Source organism: Cavia porcellus, unplaced genomic scaffold (genome assembly GCF_034190915.1).
Source record: "Cavia porcellus strain 051 isolate PalLab524CR breed Dunkin Hartley unplaced genomic scaffold, mCavPor4.1 scaffold_1, whole genome shotgun sequence".
In the NCBI taxonomy this organism is placed as follows: domain Eukaryota; kingdom Metazoa; phylum Chordata; class Mammalia; order Rodentia; family Caviidae; genus Cavia; species Cavia porcellus.
In genome coordinates, this window is record NW_026947484.1 from 173696512 (window position 1) to 173720860 (window position 24349).

Genomic DNA, 24349 nt, shown 5'->3' on the forward strand with positions numbered 1-24349 from the left:
CCACCACTGTTCCTGGTCCCTAGGGAACCGGGCATGGGCCAGAAAGAACAGGCGGCCCACAGTGCTCCTGCCCTGAGCCCAGAAGGCGAGGACAAGTATCAGAACCGAAGCATACCTTTCGTCCTGGAGGTCCTGGATTCCCAGAGAGGCCAGGCAGGCCCATGTCACCCTGCGAGACACAGACAAGGCAGGTGAGGTGGAGACATTTGTTAAGTCCTAAGTGTGACCACTGCTGGCTGGTTGTCTCCAACTACTCCCTGGGGGTTCGTGAAGCCTCCAAGTGGACTCTAGGAGGCCTGAGCTGAGGAATGGAGCAGAGGGGTGAGCAGGGCACCTAGCCCAACGGACTGGCTCTGCTGGATCTATTTTATGTACTGGGCCTCCAGGGGCAGAAGAGCCCAGAGCATGGGCTCTGAGGCTAAAACCATAGCTTAAAGCCACACCCAGGAGACGTGTGCCTGTCTACCCATACCAGTCAGCTCTCCCCCACATTCCTGAGACACCTCCCATGGCAGGCACAGTGGTCACTAGGCACATCAACAACCACCACCAGACCCGGAAGCCAGCCACACAGGAGGAACAGTGAAGCCTAGGCCCCTGCACTGATTCCACGCTACCACTTACTGACTGTGAGGGTTCCAGCAAGGCCTCTTTCACATTCAGGGGCTCTGTTTGCTCATCTACAAGCAGAGTCCATGGGCCCTGGCTTATACGGTACAAGGAGGACCCAGGTGGGAATATATGTGAACGCTATCTTGGACCCAGGACACCCAGGAAGTGTTTGCAGAGTGAAAAAGTCAGCAGTGAGGATGTGAAGCAGTGTCCCACCAGTGTCCCAAGGACATTAGGAGGAACAGCCCCTCAGGCAGCCACTCAGCCAGGCACAGCAGGTTGGCTTGAGAGCCAGTGCCCTGGCTGTCCCAGTGGTAGCTAGACAGCCATGCCCGTTCATTTAGGTTACATGTGTGTGAGGCCCAGCATAACCTTGCTGGGCGTTCCAGGCCCCCTGATGCCCTGCCTTCTCTCCAGGCCTCCTGCTCGGTTCTGGGGAAGATACTTCAGGGCTGGAAGGAGTCCTGCAGCCCAAATGTCTTCTCTGCAGGCAAACTCTCTGTTTCACAGCACTTGGGGTCAGGGGCCTTCAGATGGAGCCTGAGCCCTTCCCACCTCGAGAGATACACACACCTGTCTACTTGGATGAACTGGGGGGGTGGGGAGGGGGTCTGTTGGAAGCTTCATGGGCAAGGGCTGCCAAGAAGCTTCTGGATGCCAGGGTCACTTAGCAGAAGGCCATGCGGGCAACAGTTCGCCACCCTGTACCCAAAGGCAAACTGTGTCTTGCTTTAGTGGTTGTACCCCAGGATGAAAACACCAGGAATGGCCAAGGCTCAGTGTTGGGAAAGCCCAAAGGACTTCTAGGAAAAACCAACCACTGTGACCTTCCCAGACTTGCCCTCCTCCTGCCTGTCACTCATGGCCACAGCCAGGTCTGCTCCCCACAGGATGGCAGTGTCACCATGGTCTACCTCCCCCTTCCCTCAACACTAGAGTCCCTGGAACCTACCTTTGCCCCATCGTGGGCCTGTCCTGGTGAGAGCCCCAGGTCCCCTTTCTGTCCCTGAAACAAAAATAATTCTCCTTTGGCCACCAAGTCACCTAGAGAGGATGTCTCCCCCACAGGCTCTGCTCAAAGCTCTGCGTTCCTGTGTCAGTGCTGTCCCCTCCATCCTCCCACTCACAACCCCCAGGGGTGTTTTCTCCCATTCCATTACATCCCTGCTCCTGCATCTGCCATGGCTCCCCAGTGACTGCGAAGTCCAAACTCTTCCTGCTAGTGTCCCAAGTCCCACAGTCTGGCCCCAGCCATGTGGTCCAAATCTTACTCTCCCGCCACCAGCCAAGCACACAGAGAGAAGCCTGGGTTGTGTCACCACAGCACAGCACGCTTCTCAGTCATGGCCTGCACATCTCGAGGGCAGACCCTGCTCAGCCAGCCGCCCACCTACAGAGCCGATCGATGGCTGTCAACCTTCTCTGCAAGACACAGCTCACTGTGTCCTTCCTGGCCAACTGCAGAGCTCCGGGCCACCAAGGTGACTGGTCTGCCTGTGCATCTTGCCAGGACCGGCTCTTGCCCATCTCCTGGAGCTCTGAGGGGTTTCCGAGCAACGAGGCACATAGGTTCTTTTCCATTCCCCAGAGAGCTCATGCTCATCTCTTTGCTTCCTGATCACCCAAGGCACTGCACCAACAGCCACTGACATCCTTCATCTCCCTTCCTTCCCACAACAGACAGAGGACATAGGCAAGGGAGTGTGACTGCCCCATAACACATCTGGGGATGGAGGCCAGGAAAGGGAACTGTTGGAAGTCCCAGAGGTGGGCATTGGCAAACTGAGACTAGTACCCTGTGACACCAGACCTGTGTTCTAGGATGTCCTGGAAGCCAATCTGTTAAAACAGTGACCTGGGAGAAACTGATAGGAAGCAAGTTCCTGGTGGACAGAGGCAACCACTCTTCGAGCCCAGCATTCTGGAGTCCTCCACCCTGACATTGCTTTCTTAAGGAGTTCCTAATCTCTGTCCCCTTTCCCCCTCAGGCCAGCTTCTTCCCATCCTTTTCTCAGCTGAGCCGAGTCCTGGGGTGCATCCCCATTCCAGCCACAGACTCATGGAGGAGCCTCAGGCAGTGCATCCCCATCTCTGAGCTTGGTTTCCTCACCTTTAACATGGGGTCACATGAGTACAATTGTGCATGAGCATGCACACGTGCACACACACACACACACACACACACACACACACACACACACATTGACCTCTGGGGTTTCCAGGCAAGAGGCCATGACACACAGGAAAGGTGGCTTGGCCAACTTTAATTAATTCCTATTTGAGTTTTTTCCTCGTGAGAACTCTGACCTCCCAAATCCTGACTCAGTCACTCTTTGCCAAAAACTGGTGCCCTGGAAAGAGCCTCCTGGAGGGACAGAGATGGCTTCTCCCTGCCTCCCCACTATGTACAGACACTGCTGGTCACTCTCTGTGCACCAAGACACTTGGCCCAGCAAAAAGGACATGGGTTCACTTGGGTTCAGGGAAGCTGGGCACAGCCCAGGCTGACCCAGCAGATGAGAGGCTGGGTTCCGATCTGCACATGGGAAGGCCCGATGTTTCCCCACATTCCTTCCCTTCCCCAGCCACCTGCCCCTGATCGAAGGCCAGCTCTACCTGGGCCCCTCCTGGTTACCTCCGCAGAACCCACCCCCGATCTACCTGGCACTGCAGTTGCCCTGACAGACACTCTCCACCCTCACTACTCGCAAACCCAGCTCCACGCCTTTTATGTCCATGGTATAAGGCCAGGACCAGGACTAGTGAGGATTCACATGGCCAAAAAAGGATGGAGCTTCTCCTAGCCTGCCCCTGCCCACCTCACCCTGCAGCCGACAGAGAAACTGGCACAGAAAGCTTGCAAGGCTGCGTCTTTGTACATCCGATTCTGTCATTTGATGGCAGAGGGGAAACTGAGACCCAAAGGAGTGACAGATTTGGGGCATTTTAGTCCTTTATCATTCCTTCTGTATCCCAGGCAGCCTGCACAGTGCTTGGAACACAGTCACTGCCTGAGAACGTTCAGGAGGACAGATACTTACTGAACACCTACTATACACCAACTGTGGTGAAGAACACAGTGCCGTGACGGAGAGCAAAGCACTGCTGCTGCCCCTGGGGAACTGGCAGGGAGCCAGGCAAACCAGGAAGGATGACATTTATTGCAGATGTCTCCAAGTCCTGTGTTTAATCCTCCAAATCTATGAAGCAGCAACTATTGCTATTTCCATTTTACAGGAAAGGAAGCTGAAGCAGAGCAAAGATGTGAGGTATGACCAAATGATACAGTGAAAGTTTACATTTTTAAATATTCCTGACAGTAAGACACATTGTCTTTAACCGCCATCGAGGTACTCTTCCTTGCTTGGAACACACTCAGCCCATCGTCCTGGCCACACGAGAAGCAGTTCTAGGAGTTCTCTTTCGTGAGTATCTTAGCCGTGCCGTGGTGGCTGCCCCAGTGTCTTAAACAGATTTAAAAGGCTCACAGTGGCACTCGGCAGCAACATTTGCCACTCACACCTCATAAAGATACTGATGAAAGAGGACTTCCAGAACTGCTTCAGAAAATGGCAAAAGAAACGGGATGAGTGTGTTCAAAGCAAGAGGGTGTATTCTGAGAAGGATTCATGGCAATATTTCTTTGACTGTAGTAAGTTTTTAAAATGAAAATGTAAACATCAGCCACATATCTTGGTCCTCCCTTGTATGTCATGTGCCAAAGGTCAGACAATTAATGCATGGGTTTACTCAGGCAGTCTGGTCACACTTCAGCAGAGCACAGAGAAAAACTACACATCACTGATAGATGGAAGACAGGCGCCTGGGAGAACTGCACCCAGAGACAGATACATCTTTGCAGGGAGTCACTGCTGAGAGGAGGCTGGAGCAAATCAAGGAGCAGCCACATAAAGACATAGCTTAGGGGATGTCCAAGGTATCCCTGGTCAGCCAAGGGGTGATTTGGGGGCTGGAGAAGACTATATGCTTTCCTAGCCAGTCTCCTGCAAATGTCCCGGTGTGAGACAAAAGAATGTATAAAGTCTAACCAACAATTCAGACTTTGGTGAGAGCAAAAATCTAGTCTCCAGGCCTAGCTCTCCAGCCAGTGAGATCTTAGGGTGACCTTGAGCAAGCCACTTTCACAGGGAATGGTAGACTGTGCCTGGGCTAGGCAGTAGGCTTTTATGGGACTAGAAGACTATAGGAAGGCAAGCCTAAACCTTACTGCTAAGACCATTGTGGAATAGGAAATGTGCTCAGCATAGCTCCTGCGGGTAGGGCTGGGACGCGACACGAGAGAGGGCTCCAAGGGGCTGAGTCCATAGACATTGAGATGGAGGAGGAGTATATCATAAAGGATTGGGAGATTCTGGGCTGGAAGCTCCCTGTATAAGCTCTCTCTGATCTCAAGTACACAGCACAGGGCCTGGGCAGAAAAAGGCATCGCAGAATAGCTCATGAATGAGCAAATGAGTGAATGGGCACCCAAGAGACAGCAGCAGGAGGCTGGGTCAGATCTGGCCCCATCCTGGGACTTCCTGTGAAGATTTCCACTACTGCTACTACTATTACACGGGTTTAGAAGTGCTGGCCAATGTACTAAAACAAGAAAAACAAATAAGAATGACTAACATTTGAGAAAAAGGAGACAGAAGTATGTCCTTTGCAAACATCATGAATGCCTTTCTAGAATATTCAGAACTAACTGAAATACTAGTAGAACTAATAAGCTACCTCAGTGAAGGTGATAGTCACAGATTAAACAGAAAAAGTACAAAAATACAAAGACCAAGAGTTTTCTTCAATAGCTAAGAGCCAGCCAGAAAATATAATAGAGGAGACTATTCCAATCATAACAGCTACAAAAACCAAAAATTTCTAAGTATAAACTTGAAAAGAAATGTGCAGGGATTATGTAATAAAAACTATAAAAGTTTGTCAAAAGATGTTTTTAAAACCTAACCAAATGGGAAAACATGTTGTACGTGTACATATGAAAACTTAATATTTTAAAGATGTTAGTTCTTCCCTAATTAATATATGCATTTCATACAATTCCAGTAAAAATCCTTTTTTTAAAGGAAATTAAGGTGGCCTTAAAGTTTGCTCAACAGAAAAAAACAGCCGGAAATACTTTTAAAAGAGGAGCGGGGAGACACATAGTGCAGTAAAAGTCACATAAAATAGTATTTTATGAACATACAAATACACAAATAGAGCAGTGAAATACCATGGAATGGTCTGAAACAGACTCTGGCCTATTATACAACAATCAGTGGAAGACAGCTGCTCAATAAATGGTTAAAGATCAGGGTAAAACAATGCTAGTGGCCCACTTCATAGTTCACCCCCATTAAGGTTCCAGATGGTTTAAAAAGTTTAATAGCATAAATGACATGAAGTGACTAGGAATAAAAGTGACTACCTGTCTGATCTTAAAATGGAAAAGACACTTCCCAGTATAAAGACAAAGCAGGGCTCGGGGTGTAGCTCGGGAGTAGAGCACATATTTAGCACACACAGGGCCTCGGATTCAATCCCCAGCACAAGGAAGTGCGGGAAGGAGGGAGGCAGGGAGGAAAAGGAAATCATAAATTGTACCTACTGGTAGAGCCCTCTCCAAATCAGATTACATGCCATAAATCCCCCGTAAGGTAGTTATTAGTGTTAATATTTTTTCTTAGTAGTAGTAGTCGTGTTTGTAGTACATAATAATATTTACACTCCTTGTTGGGAGTTGACACACGTACGTAACACACCTTAGCATCTTAATTCTTTCTTATTTGATCCCTTTTCCTTCTTTAAAAAAGTACTTCTGGCTGTAAAAACCATTATGACTACCCTTAATAGGCAAACAACAAACTGGAAAATACTTGCAACATAGGCAAAGTTTTAATAACCTTAAATAATCTAAAATAATTTTTACAAGTCATTGACAAATGACAAACCATCCCAACCTCCAACATAAACTAATTCACCAATGGCAAAAGGCAAATAAAAGCAGACATAAGAACAAGCTCATCTCATAGATGAGCAGAGTGAAGTGAAGAGAGAACTCATGTATCATTCTATGTATGCATGTAAGCATCTATCTATCTATCTATTATCTATCTATCTATCTATCTATTATCTATCTATCTATCTATCTATCTATCTATCTATCTATCGTGGTGCTGGGGAATGTAACCAGGGTCTTTACACTAAACTACATCCTCATTCCTTTATTATTTTTTTATTATGAGACAGCGTTTCATTAAATTGCCCAGGCTGGGCTCAAACTTGGAATCCTCCTGCTTCAGCTGCCCAGCATTCTGGAATTATAAGCACATACTGTCATGCCTGGCTGGAAATAGAACTCTCTCACTCTCTCACTCTCTCTCTCTCTTTCTCTATCTCTCTGTCTCTCTCTCCTTTCTTCCTTCTTTCTTTCCTTCCTTCCCCACCCTCCCTTCTTTCTTTTTTTCCTACAGTGCTGGGGATTGAACACAGGACTTTGCACATTTCAAGACATTTCTAAAATTTTACTTTGAGATAAGAGCTCACTAAGTTGCCCAGGTTGAGTGTGAACTTGCAGTCCTCCTGCCTGAGCCCCCCAGAGTTCTGGGATTATAGCGATGCACCACCATGCCCAGCTTGAATTGCCTTCTTTTAATATATTTCTCTAATGCTAACAGCAGCATGAAGTGACGGAATCTTTCTGGAAGGCAGATGATAGTACAATACCAGCAGATACACATACTGCTTTTATGTTAAGGCATGGGGTATACTATGTTTCCATGCATATTCATGGATCTTGCATATATATTTTGGTATATATAAATACACAAGTACACACAGTTTAATCTTCAGAACAATCTTGAGGTAAATAAGAACTATTGCTATGCTCATTTTACAGAAGCAGAAACTGAGACCCTACACTGAGAGTTTAGTAACTTGACCAAATCATACAGCCCGCAAATGGGGGAGTCAGGACTCAAACTCAGGTGCACTGGCTCCTGAGTCCATTCTAGCAACTCTATTTTTATGAATTTATCATAAAGATATAATTAAATATCCCAGCATTTATATACAGTAATGTTCTTCTTTAATGTATTATATACATAATGTATATAATGTATTATATACATAATACCCATATATTAGTAAAAGACAGTTTGCTAAAAGGAAATTGGTTACGGAAGCATGGAGTATTGATGTTGGGAGAAAGCCACACAGCAATTAATACACTTGTGGGAAGAAAATTCAGCAACTGGAAACGTTCATAGCAACTGTTAAGTGCCAAAGGCCAGACTCTGCCTGGCCAGTGAAGCCATAGTCACACATGTGACACCCAAGGATCAGGCACTCATGGATGGCTTCACCATCTACTTGAAACGTGATGCTGGCCAAGTTACTTAGCCACTCTGGTCTTTGTTTTCTCATCCATAAAAGGGGGTCATAACATGTGCCCTAAAAGTGTATGAAGCCAGGACTGCTCAAACCCACGGTGCCCACCAAGGGTAGGGCCTCCTCTCTTGGCCATCTGAGGAAAGGGAAAGGCTGGGCCTGAGGCCTATGAATCCCGTGGGGCCTTTCCCATGGCTTTGCCAGCAGCCACCTGCTCACAGAACCTTCCGTCCCACATGCCTACACCCCAGGGCCACAAGAACCCATCTAATTCACTGCTGAAGGAATGGGCCAAACAGCATCAGGGCATCTGGTTGCCCCTAAGTGGCCTCCCTGCCACTCCTGGCCCACAGCTCCTCCCTTGCGCCACGGCCTTGCATTTCACTAAACCCCCGACCTTGGCAGCAGCCCCCCAGGAGGGCAGCACAAAGATCCCCACAGGCCTGCGGTCCAGCCAGCTGCTGAGGCGGCCTAAAGCTCTTTACAAACCTGCCTGGATAGTCTTACCTCTGCTGACGTCTGTTCTGTCTTTTGACCTTGGATAAAGCCCAAAACTCCCCAGTGGTGCTGCCAGCATTCCCACACGCCGTCACGGGCGGAGTTGCCCACCACCATCCAAGGTCCAGTCTTCCCAGCCTCTAGGAAGGCGACTCTCACTTCCCAGGGCAGATCAAGCCATATCTGGGGGAATCTGGGCAGCCCACGCCTCTGACATGGGCCCCCACAGCCTTAACCTCAGTGTGGCTCCACTTGTTTGATCTTGTTCGATCTGCTTTTCTTTCTTGCTCACTGCCTCTGCATGCCTCAAGGGCAGGAACACTACCTCGGTGTCTCGGTGTACCTGTGCCCGGCACAGGCTGACAGCTGACCATGACACCCACCTCGCCACAGCACTTCCCATGGACCAGCACTACACCACAGATACAGAAGGCACTCGCAGCCCCCTCTTGAGGCCCCGAAGTGCTGGCTACTGTTGTTACTCTACTTTCTGGATGAGGAAACTGAGGCATAGAAATGTAAGATAATTTGCCTTCAGTCACAGAACTAGGAGGTGAAGAAACTGGGACCTGAATTTGAGCCACTGGGCTCCAGTGTCTGCTTTCCCAGAGTCTTCAACCTCAGCTCCAGGAGGAAGCTAAAGTCCTCTTTTCCCCAGATATGAGTGTGGCACACATGGGTACAGTCCCTGGGCACCACCAGCACTCTGAGGAGGCAGGTTGAGTGATGAAACCTAGGCTGACCTCCTAAGGCTGTGGAGCCCCAAAGCTCCTGCCAAGGACCAACCCAAGGGTCCAGTCCCTGGCACGTGAGGACCCAGGCATCGCACCTCGCCCTTGGCCTGCCACTCCTGGGAACCTCAAGGGGGAGAAGTTCCCTCATCTTTTCTCTTTTTCCTTCCGCCGTCTTCTGAGAGCACCTGTCTTGCCCACCCTTGAGGCCAACATAGAGAGCTTTACCTCACAAGGCCATTAGCTCGTGAGCACAAAGACTGAGCTAAAGGACAGGATGATGGCCAAGCCAGACAAGTACAGGATCTGTCACTGGGAACATAATAGGTACTCAGCAAACCAAGGAAGATGAGTAGATGAGTGGCCCTGGCAGTGGCCAAGGAAGGGGAAGGGGAAGACCCAGCACAGGGCCTGGGTGTGGCCAGCCTTGTAGTCCCCCAAAGGCACCTCAGGCCCCAAGGGCTCTGATGAACAGTGGGGACCCTCTCAGCAAAATCCCCACTTCCAGTGGGCTCTAGGGACAGCCCCTGCTTTAACTCTATCCTGGCTGTGCCACCTGGAATCATAACCAGTCTGCATCAGACTAAGCGCTCTGTGGCCGCCCACCCAACTGCTCTGCCCTGGAGGCCTCTGCCCTGGAGGCCTCTGCCTGCTCTGCCCTCAGGCCAAGTCTCCGGGCAAAGGCATAGCCTCTGCTCCACATCTCCCAGCATTCCACACAAGTCCAAAGAGGAGAGACGCCTCTGGCTCCAGCATTTTCTCTGGAACTCACACCCTCTCCCTTGCACACCCACTCTCTCTGCAAGGCCTGGGCAGCCAATCTAGGATCTGCATTAAGCCACTAGGCCCTGGCATTTAACTTAGCAATGAATGACCTTAGATCTGGGGTCCTGTCCCTAAATCCGTGTCCATAAGTCTCAGCTCCATGTGGTGGCAGGACTCATCTGTTAGGGACAAGTCTCCACGCTCCCTCCCGCCCAGCTGCTTTTCCAAATGACAGGAGAAACAGCTGTCCTACCCTCGTATCTTTGCTGAAAGAACAGGAGTGACTGGCTGCGAGCCTGGCATGAGACCTTGCAGTACTCCAGAATGAGCAGGGCCAGCACAGGTCAGCACAGGTTCACTGTGGGCATCGCTGTCACAGCAGCAGCGTCAGTGAGGAGCACACAGGCCCAGCCCAGAGCAGCCAAGCAGGGCAAAGCAGCTGCTGTTCATCAGCATTTTGATATACCTGAGGCCTCTGCAAAAGCAGAGTAAGTTTCCAAAGGAGGCCCTCTGAGCACCAGGCCTGGAGTCAGATTCCTGGACAGGCTCTTAATCTGCCTGTCCTCCCTATCTGTCAGTGAGCACAGTATCCTCACACTCATTTCTTCGGCCTTTGTGGGGGCTCAAATGCGGCAAGCCCATGTACAGTGCTGCACACAAGAGTAAAGGGGGCACTGTCCTTCTAACTTCCAGCACTTGGCATCCTCTTCCTAGCTACCCCTGCCTTTTTTCCCATCCTCTCTGAGCTCTGAGCTCCTCCGTCCAGGCACTGCCAGGGACAATGTGGTCCTCTGCCTGTTCCAGAAACACACTTGAGCTCTGCAGTCGGGAGTTCTCGCATCCCCAGTGTGCCGGCTGCTAAGGTCTCACCAAAAGCAGCCCAGGTTATTCCAAGAAGGCTCCTCCAGGGAAGCCGCAGAGATGTGACATCTCTGCGGCTTCCCAGACTCCATCTCTAGCTCAGAGTACCCCGAGCTCCGGAATGTCTCTCCACCAATGAGCCCCATCTGGTTCCCAAACACAAAGGCATCTCACTCCTTCTCCTGGGTCCTCCTCCTGGGTTGGTCTCCCAGAATAACACCAGGGAGTGGCTGTCTCTCACCTCACATCCTTCTCTGTCCTCCCACAGCGGAAGCTGGCCCAGGCCTCCGCTCTCCTCATATCACCTTCATCGTGCCTTTGATCTCACCGCAGTTCATCCTACCCATGGCATCCAGAGACCTCTCTAGAACGCAAGCTTGGTGCATCTCAGGATCTCCCTAAAACATGGTCTTTATGGGTCCCTCGCCAGCTCACAACCTGACAGGTCTCCAGAGGGTGCATCTTACAGCCCAGTGACTTTGTGTCCCTAGTCTGACATTCAAGGCCCGCCCTATGCAGCAACAAATCGCCTTTCTTCCTACACCCCTTTGAGGGTTCCAGGGCCTAGCTGCCCTTCTCCCCCAGTCTCTTCCAACCAGAAGCCAACCTCACGAATTCTCTCTGGGCCTCCAGACCCAGTAATAGGAGGGAGCAAGCTGAGGCTGCCTCCCGCCTGACTGGGACTCTTCCACTATTTCTCTGAAGTTTCTCCACCAAAAAGCATCCCAAATGTGGTCCCCAAGCCCAGCACTCACTCCACGCCACCTCTCCAGACCCCACAGTAATTACTCACTTTGGCACCAGGAGGACCAGGCAGGCCTGGGTTTCCATATGGTCCAGGAGGACCCTGAAGGGAGACAAAGAGAAGGTGAGAGAAAAAGCGGAGTCACCCCACTTCAGACAACAATCCCTGTCACCTTCCTCCCACCCAGTGCTGAGGGACCCTTTCCCCAGCAGCAGCATCACCTGTCCACACAATGGCAGGCATTCAGCCCACTTCTAGGAGGCCCGGGAAGCTGGCGTTGGAGGAACTTCCCCTGCACCCTGTTACCCTACTGAGTAGATGCAAGCACTGGGCATGGGTGCCACAAGTCAGTGCTACAGGACGAAGTCAGTATTCAAAGAGGTCTACAGCTGCCCCAGACCACCTAGCCGCTAAGAGCCAGAGCTGGACCTTAGCCCCGGATCTGTCAGAATGCAAGACCTTAACCCCAGACTTGACCACTTCTCCCCACTCTCTCAGCCCAGCCTCATCAACCTGTCCAGCTTCCTTGGGCTCAAGCCACACTCAGCTCTTGTTTTCCTCTAGTATGGCTGGTACCTTCTCTCCTTGTCCCCGTGACCCATGCTGTCCAAGTCACTGGGCATGTCTTGCCCATCCATCTCTTCTGGCTGAAATCAGAACCCATCCCTTGAGGCCTGGCTCAAAGGCAACCTCTTCCAGGGAGCCTTCCCAGACTCCTCAGCCTAAAGCAGTCTCTCCGTGCTTTGGACTCCAGTGGCTTTTGGTAGGAGCTGAGAGCTTATCAGGAGTAGGGCTTGGCCACTTCTAGACAAAGGCCCCAGTGTGTGATCAGAGCTTCCCATAGACTCCAGCAAACTCCAGAGACCAAGAACAACTGGTAATGCCTTGGTCAAAGTTGCACAGCAGAGTGTGCTCAAGTGAGTGGCTTCGGACCCAGTTTGTTCATGGCCCTTGAGTTTCTCAGGCCATCTCTACATCCCGAGACAGTTGGCTCCCGTCAGGTCCACTTTCCCCAGCAAGAGCCCTGGCTACAGACTTGGAGTCAATTACCAGGCAGGAACAGTCTGGGGCAGTGGGGTAGGAAGGGGCAACTGGAGGGATCCACCGGCCCCTGACACCACCATCCTCTGGATTCGGTCCTCATCGCAGGCCCACTGGGCTCCTTGGTCTAGCTGTGCATGCACTGACCTCCTCCCTGTCTGAGGCCAGCTCCCAGCTGCAGCCCGTCACATTCCAACCAAGGCACCTCCCTCTTCCTCCATGCCTGAGCAGGGACCTCCCCTCCTCTGAACACACAGGAAGCAACAGTGTCCAGCCTGCACTTGGCCTGGTGAATTTATAAGTGCCACGTGTAACTCTCTATCTAAAATTATCAGCCATCCTGCGCCCTCCACCCCACAGTCTCTTGGCACAGGGATGGAACTTGGATGGGTGAAGTCTGCAATGGTCACCAGCTTCGGTCTCCTGTAAGTGATGGCAGCCAGTGACCTCTGAAAACCATCCTATGTCCATCCTATGTCTACTCAGAGCTCAGGCTGAGTGGGGTATTGGTGGAGGGCCCCTGATGCCCAGCTCCCCCAGGACCAGCCATAGGATATGTAAGGTCAAGTGTGGATGCTCCTCAGTCATGTTCCCAGCAGCCCCAGAGAGTGCAGCTCTCGGCCTCCATCTGCACTCTGCAAGGCTGGGGCTTCCTCCTCCCTGCGCCCACTTCCCACCCTTCTCCAACCACTGCCTTGCAAAGACAAGAGGCACATAGTTGACCCAGAGCCAAGCAGACCGATTCTATAAATGTTAGAGCCTAGAAAGGCGGGGAGGGGAGGATGCAGGGATTCCCCCACATCTTTACACAGGCTGGGGGAGTGTATGGAGGTGGGAAGGGTCAGGCCACAGGCCTCTGGTGACCATAGGTAAAACCCTGCCCCTCCCTGAGCCCAGGGCCACCATCTGTGCAGAGGCAATGAGTTTGTTTAAGCAAGCATTCTATTATCTTCAGAATTTTATGATCTATGGAATTTCCAGGCTAGAAACAGGATGGTGGGGGTGGGGCGGGCACAGAGCTGAAGCAGGTCAGGAGAGCCCAGAGGAATCTCTCCATAATCCTAGGTTTCATAAATGGGGAAACTGAGGCCTGGAGGATTGCCTAAGATCACATGGCTTCCTGGTGGAAATGTTCCCAACCCCCATCTAGAAATCTCCAACTATTTTCCCACCACCAGGGTAAGGTTCTAACCATAAGATAAGACTGGTCAGTCTGCCATTGGGAGACAGAGGTTGGTTGAAGACAGAAGAATTACTGATGTACAAGTAAGAAAGTGCGCTCAAGTAACAACCTTTCAGAGCCTCAGTTGCCTGGTTTATAGCCTGGGAACCACACTGGAAGCTATCCTTTGATAGCTTAGCTGTGAATGAAGAGGACTTCGCAAAGCAGACCTGCTGAGTAGAGAGGACAGTAGAGGAAAGTCCTCCGGAGGGCTGGGAGTGGGGCAGCTTGCCCGGGCCTGGAATGCAAGGTTAAAGGATCTTGCTGGGGCGCTACAGACTGCTGGTGCCTCAGCTCTGGGGATGCACTTTCCTGGAGCCTCGGAAGCCAGGAGGAAATGTAGTTTCAGCAGCAGATTCCAGAGCCCTGGGCCCGGGAATCCCAGGGCCAGGTCTGGAGGGAGCAGGGGCTGAGTAATTGTGTAACCAGAACCAGTCTCTGGGCTCCAGCTAGAAATATGCCCCAGGCAGTTATCTCTACCAGACTCTCTGCCACCCAGGAGCTCAGCCCTTTCTGGCACAGCCATGCAGCTGCCCAGATCAGCATCACTCCCAGGAAGGCCCTGCAGAGAACAAGAAGGACACCTCATGGGTGCCACCTCCCAAACCAGGCTTCTTCTTGGACACATGCTGAAGCCCAGCTCTGGAAGATAATCCTCAGGGTCCGCCTCCACACCTCAAGCTGTAAGCATGATGCCCAGGACAGACACCCCACAAGAAGTCATTGTCATCCCAAGCCACACCTGTCCAAGGAGCACCTCCCAAACCCTACTCTACCCCCAGTGCACAAAATGGAAAATGGGTGTTGGCACCAGTCAAGGAAGGGCCTGAAGACACACCACAAACAAGGACTTTGGGGCAACAGAACCCAGGCACCAAAGAACACTTACCCGAGGCCCCCGTGGGCCAGGAGGTCCAGGTAGCCCAGGAAGGCCAGGGGGACCCTGAACAGGAAGCAAAAAGACAATGTCAGACAGTGCCAAGAGGCAGCAGAGAATACCATCAACCAGTCATTCATCAACAATCCTGCCCAAACTCTGGGCAAGGAAATCTCATGGGTATAAGTGGGGTCTCCTGAGGTCTTGTCCTGAGGAATTCAATGCTCGCTGAGGCTTTCAGGACTTTCACATGTAGCATCTGTTCTCTCCCAGTCTTTGAAGCTCTCATCTTTAATCACTCCGATAACTTACAGTGTCGCCTCCACCAGGAAGCCTTCCCTGTTCCCTCTTCCAAGTCCTTCTTTTCTCTCTGAAGACCATTCTATCATGGGAGAGTTATCTGCTCAGATACTCATCTCTCCCAGCAGATCATGGTCTCCTCAAAGGAACCAATAAAGTGTGAGTCATCTTTATCCCCGGGGCTCAGCCAAATGTTTAGTACAAGGCACCTCAGAGCTCAGCCAAGTTCTCTCCAGAGCCAGAGCAGACAAGAGACTTGGCCAAGGTCACGCCATGCATCTTTGTACCACGAACAGGCAGCATGGCACAGACAGCACAGTCGCAGGTTTTCCAGTCACCTGGGCCTGGCTCCAGGCACCTGAGTGGCCTCACACGGCCACTTAGCAGCTGGGTTCAGTCCATACGTAATTCCCCCGTCATGGCACAATTTCAAGGTGATGAGAGACAGCCAATGTCCAGCACAGTGCCTGCTGGTCACCGGCACTCATGTTCTCTGGACCCTTCACTGTGGCTCCCCGAGCACCTGCAAGTGCTCCACAGGGCTCTCCCTGCATCCGCCCTCTCCTCACCCAGCCTCGTCCTCCTTCCTCAGCAACTCCCCTGCTCAACAGCATTCAACAGCACCCCACTGCCCACAAGAGGAAGGCCTGACCCTGGTGTGGGTGCCTCAGAAGCTGGCTCCGTCTCTCCTCCCTTCACACAGGGAGCACACTGACCAAGCAGCAGGCTGACCTCTGTTCAAATCCTGAGCTGATCCCTGCGGAGCTGGGAATGTGACGGGCTCCGCAGTCCCTTCTGCCATCTGAGACTCAGATGCTCCCTCTTTAAAACAGGTCCGACAGCTACCTTCCCATCTACCCCAGAGGAGTAAATGAGGATTAACTAAGTGCCTGATGGGACGCACTGAGCCCGAAGTCTTAAAGTCTTCGAAGGAAGCCAGGCTTGCTTTCGAGGATGTGTGAGGCCTGGGGAATTCATTTGTTTCAAATACCAGTCAATGAGATTCCAGGTTTCCTGCCCAGAGTTAAAATCAGTGTTGAAAACTCAGAACGCTTTGGCTGGTAATTAATCCGGATCTCACGCTGGGCAGCCTCAGCTCGTAGAGCTGGCCTGTGAACACCACGTGCCTGCTCATCCACAAATAAAGATCACAGAGATCCAGACAGGCAGATAGGACACCGAGGCCCTGCCAGTCCCTAGGCAAGAGCCCCAGGGGATGGACAAGGAGGTGTTGCGTGACCTCGGAAAAGTCCTGGCCACTTCTGAGTTTCCAGGCAGCTATGGTCAAACTGGAAGCAGCACACAAGGACAGGGCACGGTCTCTGGTCCTGTGTCCAGCCTGTGCGGTTGGGACTGGGGCCAGTCTACCTCCCGTCCTTTGCTCCTGCTTTGGTGACAGCAGCAGACTGCAGGTAAGACAGGGGTCCTGGGCTCACACTAGACACCCCACTTACCAGCTCTGTGGTTTGCCTAGCTACTTTCAGGTTCCAAACTTTGGGTTCTCAAACTTCCATCAAATGAGGATAACGATAGCTCGTAGCTGCAGATAATCTATAAAATGTGCTAATCCTTCAGCCTGGCCCGAAATTAATGCTCAAAAAATGTTAGCTTTTTTTGTTAGGTCAGCTCCCGGAATGTCCCCACTCAGAAATTTGAGCCACCTCCCTCTGCATGTTTTGGGGAAATAGCAAAGGGTGTCCCTTCCTAGAAGGCCCTGTTTGGCTCACTTCTCACAGGGGGCCAGGAAATAATTAAATGAAAATGTTGGGGCCAAGACTACACACTGCTGTGTGTGTAAAATGCTCTTTCAATGGAAAAGAAACCTGAGAGAGGCTCAGAGAGGCACCGTGACTTGCCCAAGGGCACACAGCTAATAAAAGACAAGCCTAGCACTACGGAACCCATTCCCCATACGGAAGCTCCCATGGGAGGCTTCTCCAAGGACAAGCCAGGTACATCTCTGACTAGGTGTGTGGCCTTGAGTAAGTCCTTCTGCTCTGTGGCCCTCGGGAACATGAACACCCAGAATTTTCCCAGTACTGGCTTTTCCTGAGCTGTGGGGGCTGCAGTGGGGCTACCAGGTGGGAGAAAAATATCAGATCATCCCCGTCTCGTGGAGCAGGAGGTCAAAGCTCTGAGGGATACAGGGAGGAAAAAGGTCTTTGGGGTGTGGCTCCCTGATGGGGCCAAAGCTGCAGAGGCCTGGACACTCCCTCTTGGCATTTCTTCTGTCCTAGAAATGGGGGCATCCAGGCAGAAGTCTGAGCTCATCCACCACATCTGCAGAGCAGACTCAAGTGCCAGCCAAGACCCATGGTCTGGCCTGCTCATGTCAGCTGACTCCTTGACAGGGCAGCCCAGGTCCCCGCTGTGGGCCTGGCCCCACCAGCTGCTCAGCTCAGCCTCAGGCCTGACCTGACTCCACTCACTGATCCCTTTGTTGGTGGTGGCAAGGGTGGGTACCCCATGCCCCCTCCTCTGGTCGGAGACCCTGTCTGTTCTGCAGTGGAAAAATGCTGCCGTTTCTTTCCAGGGCCTGAAGTCGGAGCGGGTGACTCCGGGATGATTCACGGGGCCAGGGTGGGATTTTCCACTCCATGCTGCAAACAACGGGGCCTCTGAGAGGGCCCAGAGCTGAGGGGCGGGAGCCAGGGAGCAGGCCCATTCTGGGGGAGGCCACGGAGGCTGGGGCTTGGGGCACATGCAAACACAGCCATGGAAATGACCTAGCTGCCACTCCAAGCTTCCCCCGAGGTCCTGGCCTCTCTTGGCCAGACCAGGGGGATCGTATCCCACAGAACAAGTCCATCCTTGCACCCAATGTAGCAGCCCACCTGCCAGGCCTTGCAAGAGGAAGGCAGCTCTGGCTGGCATCTCCCTGGCAGTCAGTACTCAGGAGATGTTTTACAGGCCTGGCACCTTAGAGGCTGGAGGCGTGGCTGGGACACGCTACTTATGGCCATGTGACCCTAAGCAATGACCTCTGGGCCTCTGCTCAGTTCCTGTAACCTGAAGGGGTTGGGGAGGCATTACAAAAGGCCCTCCCGTCCCTATCTGAGCTCAGCATAATTCCAAGCACACCCGATAGGGTGCTGAGCATTTCAGTCTCTGTCCTAGTAAAGAAACTGCTGGACAGAGCTCCTCCATAGGAATCCAGCTCTAACTGGCCCTAAGCAAGTTACTGTATGTTCCTGTGTCTCTGGGCCTCAGTTTGTCCAGCTGTGAAATGGGACTATCACACCCATCTGAGATGATACACATGTGTGCACACTGCTTATTCTCTCTTTGTCTTAGATCCATTCTGGGCCCTGGGAACTGGTGACCTGAGCACACCACTACCCCCGGAAATTTCTTGTCCTCGGGGTTGGCTTTGGTGGGGGAGGGGAACAGAGATCTCAGCAAGAAAAGGTGGCAGATAAGGAAGCACAGAATTTTCTCCTCTACCTTCCCTGCTGTGCTTCCAAGCACAGAATTTTCTCCTCTACCTTCCCTGCTGTGCTTCGCAGGACCCCATTTGCTGCTGGAGATCCCAACTCAAGGTTTTAGCCCTTGCTGGGCTCTGGTAACACCATTTTTGACCCTGGAGCCTTCCAGGGCGGGTGTAAGAACCATTTGTTTCCAGACTCCTGTGCTTCCCCCGGCCCCTGCTGGGTCCTCTGATGCCACTGCACCCCTGTCCATGGTTCTGGTGGCCATGACCCTGCCTGGAGCCATGGTCCCAGCATGCAAACTGCTTGGCACAAAGCCGGGCTCCACAGGGGCCTTGTTCTCCACGGTCTGTGTAATGTTGGTTTCAGGATCCAGCCCCAGTTTCTAACCAACCAAACCAGGAGGGCCCTGGAGATACCAAAAGGCCCACCTTGGGCCAGGCTGTGAGCTAGGGCTCCCAGGCAGCACGAAAATGAAGACAGTCTGGAAGCTCACAGAGCAGCCCTCAGTGCAACAGCAGGAAGTGGGGACAGTCCCACCCCGAGCCCCTCATCCCTAGCTGGCCTGAAGCTGGACAATGCTCTCGTTCTTCTGTCTCCCAGTTCTCCCTGCTCTCCCAAGCCCACCTAGTCACAGCCACAGAAAGTCACAAGGACCCAGGCCCAGTGCCAGGTGTGATACAGGCTCACCTCACTGAAAGCACACAACTTGAGAAAGGTAGATCATACCCTACCTCACAGCGGCAGAAACTGAGCTTCAGAGAGGTTAAGTGACTTGCACAGGGGACCAGGCCCCTGAAAGGCACACCATCGACATTATTGTGAAGAATGAACACAAGCTAGGCATGGTAGCACACATCTGTAATCCCAGCACTCACTTCTGGAAGCTAAGGCAGGAAGACCTTGCCTGAAGAATTTCGCAATTTCTCTCAAAATAAAAGAGAAGGAAAAAAAAGGATGGCAGTGTAGCTCAGTGGAAACAGCCTGGGTTCAAACTCCAGCCTTGGGGGAGAAAATGAATGAATGACTGCATGAGGGAACGATTCCAAATCCGAAGCTCTCACGCTTTGCAGTCCATGCGGCTGTGGGCCAAACCTCCAGCCCAGTCTCCTGAGGTGGCTCCTGAAAGAAGCACTATGGCATGTAGATGCTGCCGTGATGGTGATGGTGACGGTAATGGTGTCAGTGACAATGTCGGTGACGGAGGTCCAGACCTCCTCTGGTGCGCAGCTTCCACGCAGCTTCTGTGCAGTGCCCTCCCTGCCCCGCTCGCCAGCTCAGTTCAGCTTTCCCAGAGCTCCTCTCCTGCAGCTCCAGCCCCGATTTGGTGCCAGCCTCTGCCAGGCAGCTTCAAGCCCCCTCCCCTGAGTACCATGGGCAAGGCAGCCTCCGCAGATACTGTTTTTATGTTACACAGGGGAGATGGCCCTCCGGTCACTTCCCAAAACACAATCGAAATTACTTTGGTTTTTTATTTTCTTCTTTTGGTTTTTTTTGAGACAGGGTTTCAAAATGAAGCTCAAGCCAACCTTAAACTCACTTGAATTTGCAGCAGTCCTCCAGTCAAAGGACTCCCAAATGCTGGGATTACAGGCTGTACCACCATGCTCGACTAAAGCGGCTCCTAAACCTGATGGGTGGGGAAGCAGAAGTCTTTCTGGACAGGAAACTTCCTCTGAGGCCCAGGATACGGTGTGGCTCACCTCTGAAGCCCCCACCTCGCTGTGCCACAGCACCCTGAGTGGACACGCGGCAGGGAGAGAAGAAGGTGCCCGAGTATGAATTTCAACCCTGTCTCCTGTGTGCTGCAGTCTCAGGCAAGTCCTGGCCTTCTCTGGGCACAGTCGCTTATCTCTTTCCCTGCCCAAGAAGAAGAGTCAAACTGAATGACCCCTAAACATCTATCTGCTGACCAGGGGGACTCTAGCCTTCTTAGATGATGGGGAGGCTAAAGGAGAGGAGTCAGCCTCACACACAGCTCCCCACTTCAGGGAGGACACGGTTCAAGCAGATGACATGTCCAAAGGCAGCTTCTGCACCCTAAAAGCTGCCCCTGCATCCTCTTCAGGGATGTGCCTTCCCTGCCCCCTACACCTCAGATGGGTTGGAAGGGAGAGCTGGCCCCTCCACTCAGCTGCAACCCCCTTCTGACCTCAGAGTCAGCATACCCGGTGCACACAGCTAAGGAAGTGGAGTTGCTGGGGCCAGAGATGGGAAAAGGGGAAAGGTTCCCGGACCTCTCAGCAAAACAGTTACCCCCACCGCTCTGCGGTTCTCCACACTGCCAATTCCATAATGCAGGACCCACGCAGAACACTGACATAACTGCAGAGCAATGCATACCATTTCCATAAGATCTACAATATGGTTATAATAAACACGGCCCCTTGGTCCCCTTGGAGACAGGCTGAATAAATATTATTCCTAATGATTATTAAAACTCATTAAGTGTGTTTGGAAGGCCCGGGAATTCCCAGCATCTGCCACTGTGTCCACATTTCGAGGAGCCCTAACCTCAAACCCAGAGCCCAGTAGGACACCCGGGCCCAGGAAGGAGGGGGCAGCCACCGCAGCGTGGTCATCTCCAAGGAAGAACAGCAGAGGCGCGGGCATGCACAAACTCCATCCCAGCCTTCCCCGCCCAAAGGAATTGACCTCCAGCTGTGGGAAGGTCGTTGCCCGGGAGACCCTGAGACCATCTCCTGCACATGGAATGTTCTTCCTCTTTCCCTTCCCTGTTGCGCCAGCCCACGCTGACCTTCCTGATCCCCAACTCCTCTACCAGAGGCCACAAATCAAATGCACATAGGTGCCAGCCAGGCAGGTAACAAACGCGTGGCAGGCCAGGCTGCTAAGATTGAAGCTGCCGACGTAAGGCTCATGGTAATAGGAGTGCTTGTCCTGTCATAAGTGACCATCCGAGGGCCACCACTTCTCCCACCTTCCAAGAGAAGCTGGTTGCTGAGACTTTTCTAAGAACGCTCACATTTTTCGACTGTTAGTAACTTAGGAGATTTTCAAAAGAAGAATGTTATATGTGCCAAACAAAACACACCCAGGGCTACTTGTATGTGATATTTGTCCCCAGCTCCCAGACAAGCTGCTGGGCCAGCAGGTCCTACTCAGTGTAAGGAGTAAGGGGCTGGGCTTTGGAGGCTCCTGGGCTGTTCCCTGAGCATAACCTGAGCCAAGTCAGCTAATGGCTTTCCTGAAGCCACTCAACCTTCGCAGCTGGGCTGGCATATCATAACCTTGGGCCTGGGCCAACTGAAGCACAAAGGTGCTCCTTCTTGGACGGGACTACACCAGACCCGAGCCCGTCCCAGCAGATCATGAGGGTGGAGCAGGGTATCCAAGGAAGGGGTGGCAGACCAAAAGAGTCCCGTGACCAGCTCCCTGATCCAGGCCACTCCTTTCCCCTGCCCTTACCAGGAGCGGCCACTGGCCCAAACTGCCTCACTGCCACCCACTGTCACCTATCACCACCCAAACAGCATGCAAACTCCACCCAGTCTTACCGGCAGGCCACAGTCGCCCTTGGGCCCTGGAGGCCCCATCAGCAGGGCAAAAGGTGTGGGTTCCATCAGGTGGAAGGAGTAGCTGCCGCTCGTGGGCCGGGGTTTGGAGGACAAGACTCGTGCTGGAGCTAACACCATGGCTGGGGTGGTGTGCTGACCATCTGGGGACTGTCCAGGGCTGGACCTGGTTATCTGGTCATTCAAGGGAGCATCCCCAATGGCCTTCCCAGGTTTGATGGATTCGGGCTTCCAGGTGCTGCTTTTCTGGGGCTGCTTCTTTAAAGTTTCTGATCCAGTGGGTTTCTTGTTTCCAGTAGGGACAGAACCAGGAGCCAGAGTAGGAGGTGCTGTTCTGGGAGCCCCAGAGCCCAAGGCTGAAGCCACCACTGGGGCTGATGGCCGAGCAGCTCTGGTGGAGCCAGAACGGGAAGCGGAACTGGCAGAAGACAAGGGCGAAACTGCAGGTCGGGGAGGTTTGTAGGTGGTGGTGTGGGTCAAGGCCAGCTTGGTGGCCTGGCTGGTGAGCCTGGACTCAACCTGGGCTACTGTGGGCAAGGACTTTGAGGAGCCAGCCATGGGAGGCCGGGCACTGAGTGGCAGAAGTCGGGGTGTCACAGGGTTCCGCTGGACAGGCTTTGCTGTGGGATCGGAGGCCTTGGCAGGAGCTGGGTGAGGAGTGGGTGGCAAAGGCTTCTGGGTGGGTGGGGCCGACTTTGTGAATGAATGGGGAGCTGTTTTCTGGGTCAGATGGGAGCTTCTCACAGGGGTGATGGAAGGAGAAGGGGCCAGAGGCTTGGTGGGGAGATTCTTAGGAACCTTGGTGGCTGTGACCTTCTGCAGGGATTGGGCAGCTACAGGGTGAGCCGTGGTAGGGCTGGCAGGAAAGGCTGGGTACAAGGAAGAACGTGATTTACTGGCTGACAGTTTGGTAGGTGGCGGTGTAGTTGAGGCTGGGCCTCTCCCTGCTGCATGCTGGTGAGGGTCTGGAGGGTTTGTCCTCAGGGGCTTAGTGGGCATGGTCACCACAGGTCCCCTGCCTGCTGACCGTGTCCCCAGGGCCGGTGTGGCAGTGGTCAAGTTCTCCAGACCTGGCAGGTCCAGGTCACTCTGGAGGGCAAAAGGCCTGCCAGCATCTAGGGGAAAGAGGGGTCCCAGCTGGAGCCGATACATGTCAGTCTGTCCACACTGCTTCCTCAGGTGGGCACAGTAATTAGAAACAACCTGCGTCACAGGGAGGACACTGAACTGACAGAGGGCACCTTCAAACTGGACAGCGTGCAGGCTCATCTTCCCAAAAAGGAAGGAGCCCTGGGGGTCAAATGTGGAGTCCCTGTGGAAAGGCAGCGAGACAGGTACGCGGCGCTGCCCACAGGCTGTCACTAGGGTGACGGTGCGGCTGCGGAGCTCGAGCGCCAGGTGGTGCCAGCGCCCATCGTGCACATCAAGGTCGAAGGCCACAGAGTGTCGGGGCCCCAGGTGGACAACTGTCCTGCCGGGAAGGAACTGCAGGCCCAGCTGCAGCCTGTGCTTTCGGCTTCGGACAGCGAAGAGGAAGGCATGGTTGACTCGGTGGGAGCAGAGGCTCAGTACCAGCGCCAGCTCTGTGCCGAGGGCGGTGGGAATGACAGTGGCCGTGGGGGCCTGCAGCCGGGCCCGCTGCGTGAAAATGAAGCCCAGCGGAAAAGGAATGATTCCTGGGGGTGCAGGGCTCTGGCCACCCCCTGCCTTCGTCCAGCTGAGGCCCAGCTGCTGGAGGACGTCCACATCTAGGAGGGAGGGGAAGAGGAGAGGACAGTCAGGGCCCCCAGGTGCATGACTGGTGCTCCTGGTTACTGGTTCACTCAGGTGATCCTAACACTGCCTCAAGGACTGCTGACAGTGTCACATCGGTGCCATCCAGCATGCACTGCAGCCTCTTGTCTGGCTACTCAGTCTTGCATATCATGGCTAAGAATTTCCTGGGGTCATATCCCAGCTCTGCCACTTCCTAACCCTGTGACTCAGAGTTTCAGTTTCCCATCCATTAACCGGGATGACAACAGGACCAACCTCAGAGGGATGCATGGTGAGGAAATGAGTGAATTCCCTCTTTAAAAGCCTCTGGCACACAAAAAAAAGCGCCTTTTCAAGTAGTAACTACTGACACCTAAAGCAATGAAAACCCCCAAATACTAGTGCCGGAGCATCCGAGGCTGCCCAATGGTGACCTGATTTACTCCTTTTCTCTTCTTCCAGGGCATAGTCACCTAAATAGGGGACTATTCCCAGCGAGATGGGAATGGGTGTCACCAGAGCTTGGGGCTCACTGGTCTCAGCACCTCCCCAGAAACCTGCCCAGTTCCCTTCCCACCTGAGGTCTTGG

The 24349-nt window shown here is 52.9% G+C and overlaps 1 protein-coding gene across 14 annotated transcripts in view; it reads right to left on the reverse strand.

Moving 5' to 3' along the window:
• Positions 1–24349, reverse strand: part of Col27a1 (collagen type XXVII alpha 1 chain) — a 118490-nt gene that overhangs the window by 83476 nt on the left and 10665 nt on the right. For 13 of the 14 annotated variants that reach the window (XR_010051282.1, XR_010051283.1, XR_010051285.1 and 10 more), the window contains exons 3-7: positions 21988–23753; positions 14754–14807; positions 11650–11703; positions 1565–1618; positions 116–169 (exon numbers count right to left, since the gene is read on the reverse strand). Coding sequence is in view for 8 of the 14 variants with exons in the window: in XM_063260231.1 (XP_063116301.1) it covers positions 116–169; positions 1565–1618; positions 11650–11703; positions 14754–14807; positions 21988–23753 (1982 nt within the window). In the remaining 6 variants the exon portion in view is untranslated. The remainder of the gene's footprint in view (positions 1–115; positions 170–1564; positions 1619–11649; positions 11704–14753; positions 14808–21987; positions 23754–24349) is intronic. The other variant, XM_063260236.1, reaches the window with a different exon arrangement.